Here is a 14,913-nt window from a genome sequence, read left to right as displayed (position 1 = left end):
AGGAATTGATATTTTGTTCATAGGACATAATGTTATTTTATGTATATAAATTTTTATAGATCAAATCAAAAACATATTTGTTATTAATTAGTTATTTTTCAAAAATTCTAGTTTCATTTGAGAATCCTGTTCCAACTTTCTGAGTCTCTGAAGTTAAGCAAAATCTAAGAATTTAAGAGTGACAATATTTATTTCCTAATTATTTAATTGTAAGCATTTTATGAAAACACCCTCAAACTTCACTGAGAAAAAATATATTCTGTTAAAATAATAGTATCTATGTGCAGCTGTTGGCGATCTTTTTTAGTTGTTGAAACATAATTATATGACATCATATTTACATAAACATTTCTATTTTTATGACTTACTTTACAATGATTGTCAATGACTGGTTGTATTTTAAATTTAAAAAATCTTAAATGGTTTTCAAATTAAAGGGTTCATTTGAAAGTGCTAATCATTTTTTAAAATGATTGAATATCTTAAATATAATTCTTCAATGAAAATAGCTCACCAGAGTACTATGTATATTAAGATGCTCATGATAGTGTTACACATGTGATTCCAGATTTCCAGATAAAATTTTTGAGAAGGACTCTCTACTCCAGGACATTCTCCTAGAAAACACCACTTCTACCAGTGTCTTTATGTTTGCCCATATATGTTTAGAAAGCAGGTTTCCAAACTCTTAAAAGAATCCTTTAAATTTAGAAGTGCAGATTTCTTATTGAGTTGAAATTATTTCACAGGGAAAATTATCCATGTGAGATAAACAATACTAGAGTGAATAGCAAAAATTATTTTACTGAGGCAGGAAAGAATTCCACAGAGGAATAAATTGTAGAGTAAAATTAAATTTACTTTCTATTTGTAAGTCTCCCATCTCCCTAATATTTTCAAAATTGACTTTTTGGTTATAATCTCCCTGTAGCACTTCTCCATATAAATATTTTAAGGACTCTTGGGGATTTCCTTATACTCTCCTACATTGATCCAGTAGGAATGCATTGAGGAATTGGGATGATTTTTATTGACACAGGAAAGCATTTTGTTCTTCTTTTTCGTTTTTTGCTTTCTTCTACTTCACAATTGGCTAAAAAGATGCAGATTTTAAATACCTGAGTAAAAAGTAAGTATAAAAGGGACTCCTCTCTACACAATCTAACTTTAAATTCCCCTTGTATTTAAACAGCTGAACCGATTCAGTTTACAAAGCGCATACAGAACATTGTAGTGAGTGAGCATCAGTCTGCTACCTTCGAGTGTGAGGTGTCCTTTGATGATGCCATTGTAACATGGTACAAAGGACCAACTGAACTGACCGAGAGCCAGAAATACAACTTTAGGAATGATGGTCGCTGCCATTATATGACCATCCACAATGTGACCCCAGATGACGAAGGTAATTTCATTGACAGTGAATATGTAATTTAAATCTCATCTGTTTTATATGTTTCCACTCCTGTACACACTTGTACTCTATAATTCTATGTAGAATACTTTTTTTTTAAGAAAAGACAAGTATAAATAAAGATATGTATATACTTAACTAAAGAGGTGTCATTTGGAATGTACCAGAAAACTCAAGTTCCATAATTCTTCTCTTTAGGTGTCTATTCAGTAATTGCTCGACTGGAGCCAAGAGGTGAAGCAAGAAGCACAGCAGAGCTCTACTTAACAACTAAAGGTGAAAGCACCAAAATAATAACCCCATTGAGATCTCTAAAACAAATACCCCACCCAGACAATTCTAAATACAAAATGTCATTTTTTTTTTCTTTTGCAGAAATCAAACTTGAGCTGAAACCTCCTGGTAAATTTTTTCTTTTTTTTATATCAATCCTTGCTTACAATAAATTCAGGGTAATTTTTGTAAATAACAGAAGCCAAATAACAATGCATAAAATATCATATCTCTTTTTGGTAAAATATTATTCAGAAAATAGTTGTCAATAAAGTAATGAAATGTTAAACTTTGTGAATTTGGGAAATTAGAGATAACAAGGTCTCATTCAGCTGATATCCAGGATCATGGAATTCATAGTGGGGCCAAGAAAAGAAACAAATTTTCACAGGAAATAAACTTGCCTGTTTGGTTACATACAAAAGAACATTTAATGTTTGGTGTATATATTTGATTGTGCTATTGGAAATGCCTAACAATCAAACACATCTTAGTTACCTAATAAATACCAATATTCTCAGTTCTTCTGTGCTTATCATACATATCCCTTTACAGATATTCCTGACTCCAGAGTTCCAATCCCAACCATGCCTATCAGAGCAGTACCACCAGAAGGTAAGGCCTAGCACCTCCACACCTAGGCTTGTAGCCAAGCAACATTCTAACACTAGGAAATGACCAATGCCCAAACTGCAGCAAAGTCAGAACGCATACTTCCTGTCATAGTCTTCACGATGCAATTACAAAAATCAAAGCAAGTGTAGTTACAGTTATAAATATATGCTAGATCTAGTTGTCCTGATTGGTAAATTGGAACTATAATAAATTTGAAGTACTGAAAGAAATGCATGTCACACAAAACAGAAAACTAAAATAAATTATTAATGATGATATTTATATTCTTCAGAAATTCCTCCTGTGGTTGCTCCTGCTATCCCTCTTTTACTACCATCACCTGAAGAAAAGAAACCACCAGCAAAACGTATTGAAGGTATTATATGTCATCCACTTAAATGTCAAAATACAGAATTTCACTACGACTGGCATGGAAAATGTTGCTTACTATAACACGTTCTCCCTCTAGTGGTCAATAAGTGGAATTGCCTTCAGAATTTAATTATTTCAAGTATTAACTGACTAAATATGTAGGACATTTGTTTAAAACTCTGAAAATCATTAGACAAACCAAACACTATGCTTAGCACTAAATCATTTTGTTTTAATGGCATCACTTAAACTTTTAATTAAATTTGGTTCTTATTTTCCAATTATGAGTAACAAACAACAAAAAAATGAAAACATTTTCTTATGCAGCTTATAGGGAAAAAAGTACAAATTGCAAATTATGGTTTGGGGATTTCCTCTCAATTTTAATGTTAACTACTCTTTAATCCACTGTTTTACAAAAATATGTTTTAAGAGCTGGGGAATAGCTTAGTGGTAGAATATTCACCTAATGTGTATAAGGCCCTAGGTTCAATCCCCAGCACCAACAATGCACAGCATTCTCACACACACACACACACACACACACACACACACACGATATGATTTAAAATGTCTTTGACATATTTGGACTTTTTGATTTGTTTTGCTTTTTGATACCTAAGGCCTGAGCCTTTAAGTATACCATGAAATTGCATATTTCATGTTATTAAATACTTATGAAATTATACTCTTTACATGCCAAGTCTGCTCAACTAAGACAACACATTACCTGAGACATTCTAGAGTTACAGTTCAGAATTGCTGCCAGAATTGTCTCAGAATGATCAGAAAAAAAATTACATACCAAAGTCCTATTTTTCCATAACCATGCCATTACTACTATAATACCTTCAAGGGTTTGACATGTTAGTCTCATAAAGTCTTCTATAAGTGGTATCTAATGCTTGATCTATATTTTAGCCACTCTGAAAGGAAATCGGTTTAAAAAATCCTGTTTTGTGAGTAATACAATCTCTTAAGGCAAACTTTTTTATAATTTATATGAACGTAGTAAAATATATTTCATCTACTAGTGATACTAAGGATGAACGAGAATCAAAAAAATTATAAATCAGAATTCATTTATATTTCTGTTGTCAAAAATAATCTCTTAACAATTTGTTTTTCAATGATATTGTTAACATGGCTAAGTTTGTGAAACCTAGGAGGCTAATTCATATTTTAAAAATTAGAGAACAGTAATCGATTCATGAACACTGAAGGCCATGATTCAGTACTCTTAGGAACCATGATCAAGGTATAACAGCAGCAACAACAAAGAAAGAGTCACAAACATGTATAATGCATAGGACTTCAGTTACACTAATCTACTTGCTTTCTTCCTGTTGAAAGACTGGGTGTTCATACCTAAATGAAACAAAGATGAAAATACGTACATTTGCCATTTACAATACCATTTAGATTCATTATGCATGTTTTGAAAACTTTAATCAGGCACAAAATCAGTGAAAATACAAGATCACAGTACATATTCTATCTTTCTTCCTCCAAAACCTTTTTTTTTTTTTTGCTTTATAGTCCAAGGTCTTTCTGAAACAAGCATGTTACCTTACAATGATGTTCAGACTCTCTGGGTATCATCAACATATGAAAAACTAAGACATTTCAATAAACTTCTTAATTCCCTGAGACTACTTTACTATATATCTGACATCTGACTGTTTTTTTCAGTGACTAAAAAGGCCGTGAAGAAAGATACCAAAAAAGTTGTTGCCAAGCCCAAGGAAGAAGCACCACCACCTAAAGGTATTGTAATTAATTAATCAAAAAGCAGTCATAATGTTTTTCTCTTGGTTCAAAATTTTGAATCCTAAATAATGGAAGGCAGAGAAAGCATAAGAATCTGAAGTCACAAAATGTTACCTCTCCCTTCATCCTTTCACATCGTCCTCTCCTATCTTCCTGTGCCTGCCCACCCTCAGCACCCAATGGCAACAAGAATGCTTGTTCTGACTCATGGTTTAAAGGACCTATACTCCCTAAGCTAGTCTTAACCAAGTCCTCCCAATAGAAGTGCAAGGTTGTGCCAACCTCAAAGGCTGCTCCCACCCAATTCAAGATCTTCCCTTGTTTACACAATGTCAGTATTGCAGGAAAAATACTTTTTTTGAAGGAAAATCAATCAAATCACTTTAATACACCCTAGTAGGCACTGAGGAGAACATTTACATAACTAAATTTGAACAGTTTCAACCTGTTTGACTAAGATTGAAGTATAGTACCTCTTGAAAGAAGGAGAATACAGGAGCACAAAACACACATCCCTCAGACTTTTCTGAGTGGTCACTTGTGAAATGTTATAGAATAAGAAGAAGCTCAAAAGGTGTGGATGTTTCATGAACTTCATAGTTGAAGAAAAAAATGCATTATATTTTAGTACTGGACAAATCAACTCTCCCTTTTGTATTTGATGTAAATTTAAATTATTTTAAATCAACCTGAACTAGAATCAGACTTCATCTCTATGCTGATTTTTTGTTAATCTGGCATGGCATAACATTTCTAATGAGTTAGACCTAGAAACTATAAAGGAATGTGATGATTCCTGGTAGGGGTGGTGCATTAGGAATCATGCCTCGTACAAATGATTAATGATAATGCACAGAATTAGGGAATGTTCAACAATACATAATCTAAAAATAAACATGCATTTTGTTTTTGAAGTCCCAGAGGTTACCAAGAAGCCTCCACCTCCTACTACCTTAATTCCAGCAAAAGGTAAATAAAAAGAAATTATTCCATTTATTCCTAAGATTTGCATTTCTATTATTTATTCTTATTTTTAAATAGTAGGCTTCTAGATTATTGTAAAGTTGTAGAATCTCATCTGCCTTATTAAAATTAGCATTAGAAGTAATGACAATTTCAGCCAAGTTATGGAACCAATCCAGCTGTCTATCAAGAGAAAAATTGATAAAGATAATTTGGAATGTGCATGTTGAACTTTTACTTAGTCATAAAGAAGAATGAAATTATGTCATTTGCTTATAAATGGATGGAACTGAGGACAGAGTACTCAGTGAAATAAGTCAGATTCAGACAGTCAAGGGCCAAATGTTTTCTCTCATACGTGGAAGCTGCTGGGGATCAGGGTAGGAAGGTTAAAAAAGGGATGTCACAAAAATAGAAGGAATACAGTAGAATACAGGAGGAGGATCAAGAGGGAGAGATGAGGGAAGAACATAGGGAAGTTCTGGGAATAAAATTTACCAAATCATGCTATGTCTGAATATACCACAATGAATTCCACTTTAATGTATATAATTATAATGTAGTGATTTTTAAAATAATAACAATAGAAGAGAAACCAGTAGACTAGATTAAGGGGATCAGGGGAAGGAAGGTAGGAAGGAAAAGGGAAGATTCTGGGGAATGGGGTTGATCAAATTATGTGCACATATAATATGGCATAATGAATCCCCCTGTTATGTATAATTATAAGGCACCAATAAAATAAAAATAATTTAAAAATGAAGTAATGACTATTTCATACTGTTCCTATCCCAGAAAAAGAGACCCAGTTACACATTCAGCTCCTCTGTGCAATGGCATAGGAATAAAAGTAGAGAGGGATAGAAGGGAAAGGCTATCTCTTATTATTTTAGTTGTAGTTAATATAAATGTTAAGGATCACATAAATCATGCTAGCCTTAAAGTTCTTTCTAAATCTGTTATATAAAAACAACTGTTTAACTGGGTTGCATAATTCTCAATGTTATCTTTATTAAACTAATGGGTCATATTTGATAGTAAAAAATGTAGGTACAAAAAGAAATGCATTTGCAGGAATAATTGAAACTTTAAATAAAGATTAACTGCAGAAACATTAAATATAAATTCCATTAAATTATCAAATATTAAAATGTTTCCATTGGAAGTAACTGGGGGTTCTGCAAACTGGATCTCCCACAAAACAATGGAAGAGGTATGCATATGATATTAAATCCATATTTTTGATACTGGAAAACCCTTCAAAAGTGGAGTACATCTTGATACTCTCAGTCATGTATCATAGTCAATAAAAAAGAGCACCAATGCAGATAAAAAAATAAGTATATTTTTATATACTTATATAAATGTATATATATAAATCAATATAATGCTGAGATGTAAGGTACTTGATAGTGTTTGACTGTAGAGTTTCATTTAATAAAGTAGTTGAATGGATGTAATTAATATGCTAATATTTATTTGCCTTTTAAATTTCTTTTAGCTCCAGAAATTATCGATGTATCCTCTAAGGCTGAAGAAGTAAAAATAACCACTATATCCAGAAAGAAAGAAGTTCAGAAAGAAAGAGAAGCTGTATATGAGAAAAAGCAGGCGGTCTATGAGGAGAAGAGACTTTTCATAGAGTCTTTGGAAGAGCCCTATGATGAATTAGAAGTGGAGCCGTACACAGAGCCCTTTGAAGAGCCCTATTATGAAGAACCAGATGAAGACTATGAAGAGATCCAGGTACAAGCTAAGAGGCAAGTTCATGAGGAATGGGAAGAAGACTTTGAAGAAGGGCAAGAATATTATGAAAGGGAAGAAGGTTATGACGAAGGGGAGGAAGAATGGGAAGAGTCTTACCAAGAGCGAGAAGTGATTCAAGTTCAAAAGGAGGTTTATGAAGGTATGTGTGAACTGGGCACTCTTCTTTTTAGCTCAGCTTATTGCATTTTCAGTGCTATTAGCCTGATTTGCAATGGATGTGCAATAGATGAAATGATCACTTAGATTTCTTAAGATCAGAATCTTTTAAAACTTCATCTTTAAAAAAGTCATTTCCTTTGAGTTATTGTCATGATGAATTTCATTAATTAGTTCCATTTCCAAGTTCCAAGTGCTGTTTTCCAATGCAGAAGTTCCAACTTGCACTGTATCCTTCTTGATTCCACTTTGAACCCAGCACTGTCATGTCAGCAATATGCTACCCAACCTGATTCTCTTAACAATTATGCATGACTCTCATCTCATTTGCAGTTAATACTATTATAACTTAATGACCTAAACCTCCCTACTTATCCTGTGTTCTTATTAAAGAATCACATGAGAGAAAAATTCCAGCAAAAGTGCCTGAAAAGAGAGAAGCACCACCTCCTAAAGGTAAGTAGCTGTAATTATTTAAATAGATCAGAGCATTGACATCATTATCATGGCTTGTTTGGCAAAGATGTATGAATCACCAGTTCAATCCAATAGGCACAACTTCTTCTCTAAGCTTTATTATATCAGTGAATTTTTTCTTAATAATTTATATCTAATTCATTTAATGAAAGATGATAAAAAGAATGTTATTAAATGAAATTTAAATAAATACAACCAACATAATTTAAGCACAGAAACTTGTGCTTAAGGTTCAGAGCATCAAAACTGCCTCTCTCTTTAAAAATTATACATATATATGCATATATTCATATGTGTGTGTGTGTAGAGAGAGTGTTAGTAGAAATTCTAAAAGTACTGCAATTTCTTTAAAATGCTTGCAGTTGTAAAGAAGCCAGTAGTTGAAAAAGTTGAAAAGACTTCTCGAAGAATGGAGGAAGCAAAAGTTCAAGTCACCAAAGGTATTATTTAAAACATTTCTAGTACCATGTACACGTTATGTTTACTGATATGTACTCACATGTTAGTTATTTATATAATCATCTAAACTAAGGTACTCTTAAATTTTGGGCAAAGCAATATCCTTCACAATACAAATATATTTGTACATATTTTTAAAGTACCCGAAGTTTCAAAGAAGATTGTTCCACAAAAACCTTCTCGGACTCCAGTACAGGAAGAAATTATTGAAGTGAAAGGTATACATCTTTGTCTTTCAACTACTAGTTTTAAGCATTTTTACTTTTGCATATGGGTATGTTTACATACATTGCTAGATAACTCACAAATCACTTCCAAAATAGCACATTTTTATATAACACATTTTTATATAATTGCACAGGTGTATAATTTAAATAATAGCATTCTCTATTTCTGCTTTTAGTTTTGCTTAAAATTATATACATTTTAATTTAAGGACGGTTTTATGTTTAATGAGTAGTCTTCTAACTTTAATATGCAATATATTCCATTGCATATAATACCCCCATCCTCTCATTTATATGAATAGACCCTAATGGATTTGGAAAAACACTGTGTTGTATGTGAAGAAGTTGTGTCTATTCGATTCTTACTTAATATTATTTGAAATGCTGCATGGGTTGTATGTCGCTCTAAATCAAAATATGATTTGTTTCCTCTTCAAAGCTAAATTTGTTCTCAAACGCTCATATTAATCCATTCAATCCATGTCCAAAGACCTAACTATAGTGTAATATCTATGTGTTTCGTCTGATGTCTTGTCCTAGAAAAAGAAAAATCTAATGTAAAATACTTTCTTTAAAGTACCGGCTGTGCATACAAAGAAGATGGTCATTTCAGAAGAAAAGATGTTCTTTGCTTCTCACACAGAGGAGGAGGTGTCAGTCACAGGTATAAGGCAAATTTGAACGTGGGGGTTCAAATGGAAGAATTTTAGATGGATGTTTATCCTTCTTATTTAATTTGTGATCTTGTAGGCATTTCTGTTCTCTTCTCTGTCGTTGTTTTCGTTTCATTTGTCTGTTTTAATTTATTTCCGTGTTCTTTGGAAACTACAGTTGTCACTCTCAACATGGCATGTCAGTAATTATAATATACGTTTTTTTAAAGTTCCGGAGGTACAAAAGAAAACTGTCACTGAAGAGAAAATTCATGTTGCTGTTTCCAAAAAGATTGAGCCACCACCTAAAGGTATTAGTACTTCATGCTAAGTTAGAGATCTTTTTAAAGTTGGTATAAACCCCATAATGGACATACAACCATGCTAACTTTCAATAACAGATTTAGTCACAGTCAGCAGACCTGTAGTCACTATGTACATGGGACACAATGGGGGATGGGAAGTCCCCAGGAGAGGAATGAAAAATAAGAAGTTGCTCCCTGCTTCAGGGAGCTCTCGATCTAATGGCCAGTCACTTCGGATGTTGCAGAGCCAGCTCACACCAGCTCACCAGAGCCTGTGGTTAAATTTTTAGGAATTTTGCCAGTCAGTGATTTAATACTACCATTTAAAAAAATTAAATCATATAAATTTACGATTAAATAAATTAAAAGCATATTAATAAATACTCAAAACTCACTACTTCCTATTTCACTGCATTTTATGATTATCAGTGTTTCTGAGGTAGTTTGCTTTTATTTTCTTTGTGGTAGAAATACCATATGTCCTACTGTACCTCTCTCCTTAACTCCGAGACAGTGAAGTCACATTAGCCAGTCAGTACTTACACCACCAAAAATCAGAAGATAGAGTAACTGCTGTAGGCCAAGGCTCCGCCCCCTCCCTCCCAGCCATCTTTTAAATATTTATGATATAAAAAAAACTTAGATAATCTAATGCAACTGTTCTCATATGCAACTGCCTTATAAAGTTGCTAAAAAAAAATAATCCTCAAAGTTATCCTGGCACCTCAGCGGCGGGAGTGCTCCCACCTGTTCCCAAGACGTGTAGGCTTCTAAGCTTAAAGGTGACAACAATCACATTGTCTAGTCACTCAGCCATCTCCACTTACCCTGGTTTCTAATATATCATTTTCCTGCATTCAGCTGACATGAAAGGGCATGTCTACTCTTTAAGCATTGCAAGAGTGTATGCATTGTCAAAATGCTCACTTTCTCAAAAATGGCACATTTCTTTTAAAGTTCCTGAGCCACCTAGGAAAGCTGTTCCAGAAGAAGTGGTCCCTGTTCCCATTCCTAAAAAGGTGGAGCCCCCGGCACCCAAAGGTAGAATAATATTTTTGAAAAATCAACTCATAACTTCTGTCTTCTTGTATCTTTTTTTCTGTGAGACTTGTGTATTAGCATCTGTAAACCATCTGTAATGTTTTTATTCTGTTTATGTCAATTTCATTAATTTGTTGTGTTATATGAGTACAAAAAACCATTTTAGATGCCAGGTCTTACTAATCAGGCCTTTGCTTCATGAACTATGTGTAATGTGTACATGGTATTTATGTGGTCAGCATTTCTTTCTGTCCCAAGTAGAGTGTGTTAAATTACCTTTAAATTCTTTTACTCTTACTGAGAATTTATGCTTTAATGTAATCTTAAATGTCTCAGAAGGAGACTAGACTTTTCAACATTATTTCAACAATGGTCTCTTTAAAGTTCCTGAGGTTCCCAAGAAACCTGTGCCTGAGGAGAAAAAGCCAGTTCCTGTACCCAAGAAAAAGGAACCTGCTGCTCCCCCAAAAGGTACCCAGATCTGATAATGGGGAGACCTTGTGCCCCAGATGCCAGCTCCTTGCTCTGTACAGTCTTCAACTGCACTGTACTTTCAGTTTTGTCTCTTGCATGCTTCTTGTGTTTTTAATGTTTGTCAGCTTCAGGGCTGTACTTCCTGATGTACATTATTTTTGATATTGAGTATTCCTAAGGCACCACCAAAAAATGTTAGAAGAAGCAACTATATCAAACAGCTACCTTAAATTTTTAATATCTTCCATCTCTTGGAGAAAGTAGAATATTTGTGAAACTTGTCTTTTACAGACCTGTTTCTAGGGAAAAAAAAAAAACCCTTTTGCCCCTCATCTACATGATTTGTTCTTAAGAAAAACATTTGAATGAGTTAGGAGGAGATGGAGGGTGTTTGACAGAAGTAAATGTCAACTAGATAAAGACTAATACAATGCTACTAGTGATGACCACCTTTCTTAAGTGTCAATCATAGCAAATCTTCAGTAGTGGCAAACGAGGTTTTTTGACATTTATTTTCACCGTGTTTCTTGAGACATTAACTGAGTTTCATTATTTTCATAAATGTTGCAGTTATCTAATTAGCTAGTTTGTGTACTTTTTATATAGGGATGTTTTAATTCAAAAATGTGCTGCTACAGTATACCACAATTACTTGCTTTCTTGTTGGTTTGGGTGTTTGGGGGTTGGGGGGGTGACAAAAGACACTGTTTTTTACTGATTCTTTTTAGTTATACATGACAGTAGAATCCTTTTTGATAAAATTATACATGCATAGATTATATCTTATTCTAATTAGGACTCCATTCTTGTGGATGCACATGATGGTGAGATTCACTTGCATATTTTCATACATTTACGTAGGAAAATTATGTCAGATTCATTCCACTGTCATTCCTAAGATAGGAATAGGATAGGAATAAAGGCACTATTGAGCCATTGAAGGTACAACTATACACACCTGGTCAGTTTTTGGGAGATTTGGAAGAGGTCAACATCATCCAATTTAGGAAAATCATACCCATTTTTTGCCTTTTGAATAGTAGCCCTTTTAGCCTGAACTATCAATGTTTCTAAGTTTTCTTCCTGAATCAAATCTGCTTCTCTCTTTCTAAAATGTTCAGAATTCTGGGGCTTTAAAAAAAAATATTAAAAGACTAAAAAATAATTTTTCTTTTCTTATCCTTATATACAGAACCATTACTAACACCAAAATTACTTGATCACAACTCAGGGGGACACAAAGGTATCTCTCATTTATCCAGACAAACAAACACACATAGTAACATGTGCATATGTATAAATGCTGCTTGTATATAAAACATGACATACATATAAAGATGCATACCTGTATAATTATACCAAAATAATTACAAATGCAAAAGTAGCAGTGTAGGGGTTCACAAAAGCTGCCAATATGTTATGTAAGATGGGTACTATTATTTCTAATAGTGCATGCTGTTAAAATTCATTTTCTGATTAAAAATTCACCATCATCAATGCTTAGATCAATTAAACCCCCCAAAAATTTTTTTGGGGTAAGAGAACCTGTTCAGAACAATAGTGCCTCTTAGAGAAAGGCACATATGCACATGTTCACCAAATTTTACACACAAGTTATTGACACAGTAGATATCAGATCAAGAGACCTAATCTGGAATAAGTTTTTCCCAAACTTTGCATACACAACTTTGCATACCTGAAAATATCGCCAGAAAGTAGGATTAATCGTTTATATAGATACAACTATTCTGTTACTTCTTAGTTTTAGTCTAAAATTAAACCCACTGCCATTGTGGACCCGATTTCTCAATGCAAAGAATAGTTTTTCTATATACTGTATCTACACTCTACAACCACCGATTTGTCTTTTGCAAATCATTCTAATATATAAGTAAAGGATGAATTATACACACACCTTTCTGTTATATGATCCATTTTAATTGTCTAAATCTAAATGTCTCTAAGACATTATTTGTGATACTTATTACATTGTAACCTTTATAACATTGTAATTAGCTTACTTTCCTGCAATATTTCACTGGTGCATAATCTATAATACTAATGAGCTTCATAAATATTTGTGGGTGTGCCTATGTCCACTCATGGAAGTATATATGTTTCGACTAATTTTCTGTTTTAAAACTTTTAAGTTCCAGAAGTACCAAAGAAACCTGTCCCTGAAGAAAAGATTCCTATTCCTGTGGCAAAGAAAAAGGAAGTGCCCCCAGCTAAAGGTAGGGTGACGTGCTTAGTACAGAAGCCCCATTCGTATGTCTTATGTGCAAAACATCTTGTGTTTGGCTGTTAATTGAATTAGTTGAATTCAAAATGAATGTTTTATGTATATAAGACTTCAACAAGGGTGTCTGTCCAACCTATTTTCTTGCAAAACAACCACATTAGCTACTTTGTAAAATAAAGTCAATTCTAAAAATGTCTTTTCAAGTTCCTGAAGTACAGAAGAGAGTTGTCACAGAAGAAAAAATAACGATCATTACTCAAAGAGAGGAATCTCCACCAGCAGCAGGTACTTCATCCTGTCTCCATGAAATAACCTTGTCTTTTCTTCAAGCTTCTTTAATTGCATGCCTTCTTAAATGGGCCTGCCCATTCTATGTTGCCCATTTGTTTTGCCTTTTTGAGCATTTTAAAATTAAGTACTATTCTTTAAGTGCCAGAAATACCAAGGAAGAAAGTTCCCGAAGAGAGAATACCTGTTCCTCAGAAAGAGGAAGAAGCTCCACCACGGAAAGGTACTTGTCTCTCCATCTTTCCAAGAACCATCTTTCTATAGTGTATGTCATAGCTTCATAGTTCGTAGTTTTGTGATACAGGTGTACTGTGGTTGTATAACTGTGTTTTGTGTTGGGCTTCAGTGAGATAATACTGAAGCTCTAAATGTGTGCCATGTTTCTAAAGTGCCAGCTCCACCTAAGAAACCTGCCCCAGAGGAGAAAGTTCCAGTGCCAGTTCCTGTTGCTAAGAAAGCTCCCCCTCCCCGAGGTAGGGTTTGGCTCCAACATGACAGAAATTGGGTAGTGTGTGAACTCTTGTTTTTTGGGTTTTTTGGTTTTTGTTCTTTTGGGTTTTTTTGTTTCTGTTCTGTGGGGGCTCTGGTCTTTTCCTGTACTGACCCTCTGTCTTGCTTCTGAGACTTTTGTACATACATACTCACCATATTTGTTTTCCCATTTTGCTAAAGTTGTGTACTGTGCAAATCTTCCCAAACTCTAAAGAGAGAGAATTGTTAAAATTCTTGCATTTTAAACTTCAACTTTAATGCTTTTTTAAAGCTGAAGTTTCTAAGAAAACTGTTGTAGAAGAAAAAAGATTTGTCGGTGAAGAAAAAATATCCGTTGCAGTTCCTCAGAGAGTGGACGTCATGCGTCACGAAGGTATATAATCCAAGTGAGGGAGGAAGGACTTTGTGTGTTTCCTTGGAGTCTTGTTTCCAGATGTGATTACTGACTTGTCCTGATCAGTTACTTTCCCTTTTGTTGATACTGGAGTGTGTCTACTTGTCATAGCCTTCTGGAATTGACTCTTGTGTCAGCAATGATCTTGAATCATTCTAAGGAAGTGAATAGGTGCTAAAAGAGTCACACCTGGACATAATTTGAATACCCTTCTCAGTCGTGAGCTGGACTGTCCCTCATCTTGAATCAGCTCTCTCCCTCTTGTAATGAAGAAGTACTATGACCTCAGCAAATAGAAGAACCATCATCCATCTTTAGTGAACAGTGGCCATTTCTGGTATTCAGCATGCTGAATTTAAATTTAATCTTATCTTTTAACATATCCACAGAGGAGGAATGGAGTTATTCCGAAGAAGAGGAACGAGTGTCTGTTTCGGTTTATAGAGAAGAGGAAAGAGAGGAGGAGGAGGAGGAAGTGGAGATTACCGAATATGAAGGTAAACAACACAGACACGCTAGCGACCATCTGGAGCT

General features: G+C 34.0%; 1 protein-coding gene across 1 annotated transcript in view; it reads left to right on the top strand.

Moving 5' to 3' along the window:
- The window catches only part of TTN (titin), a 265,677-nt gene that overhangs the window by 101,044 nt on the left and 149,720 nt on the right, over nucleotides 1-14,913 (top strand). The window contains exons 105-125 of the mRNA XM_079130304.1: nucleotides 1,193-1,402; nucleotides 1,610-1,687; nucleotides 1,787-1,813; nucleotides 2,240-2,299; nucleotides 2,592-2,675; nucleotides 4,364-4,438; nucleotides 5,357-5,410; nucleotides 6,906-7,310; nucleotides 7,721-7,783; nucleotides 8,167-8,244; nucleotides 8,404-8,481; nucleotides 9,068-9,154; nucleotides 9,374-9,454; nucleotides 10,406-10,489; nucleotides 10,874-10,960; nucleotides 13,114-13,197; nucleotides 13,410-13,490; nucleotides 13,636-13,716; nucleotides 13,883-13,966; nucleotides 14,257-14,358; nucleotides 14,769-14,876. Of these exons, the coding sequence (XP_078986430.1) occupies nucleotides 1,193-1,402; nucleotides 1,610-1,687; nucleotides 1,787-1,813; nucleotides 2,240-2,299; nucleotides 2,592-2,675; nucleotides 4,364-4,438; nucleotides 5,357-5,410; nucleotides 6,906-7,310; nucleotides 7,721-7,783; nucleotides 8,167-8,244; nucleotides 8,404-8,481; nucleotides 9,068-9,154; nucleotides 9,374-9,454; nucleotides 10,406-10,489; nucleotides 10,874-10,960; nucleotides 13,114-13,197; nucleotides 13,410-13,490; nucleotides 13,636-13,716; nucleotides 13,883-13,966; nucleotides 14,257-14,358; nucleotides 14,769-14,876 (2,091 nt within the window). The remainder of the gene's footprint in view (nucleotides 1-1,192; nucleotides 1,403-1,609; nucleotides 1,688-1,786; nucleotides 1,814-2,239; nucleotides 2,300-2,591; nucleotides 2,676-4,363; nucleotides 4,439-5,356; nucleotides 5,411-6,905; nucleotides 7,311-7,720; nucleotides 7,784-8,166; nucleotides 8,245-8,403; nucleotides 8,482-9,067; nucleotides 9,155-9,373; nucleotides 9,455-10,405; nucleotides 10,490-10,873; nucleotides 10,961-13,113; nucleotides 13,198-13,409; nucleotides 13,491-13,635; nucleotides 13,717-13,882; nucleotides 13,967-14,256; nucleotides 14,359-14,768; nucleotides 14,877-14,913) is intronic.

Source organism: Sciurus vulgaris, assembly GCF_902686455.1.
Source record: "Sciurus vulgaris genome assembly, chromosome: 3".
Taxonomy (NCBI): Eukaryota; Metazoa; Chordata; class Mammalia; order Rodentia; family Sciuridae; genus Sciurus; species Sciurus vulgaris.
The sequence above is the reverse complement of the archived record's forward strand: the minus strand, read 5'-3'. Positions and strand labels throughout refer to the sequence as shown.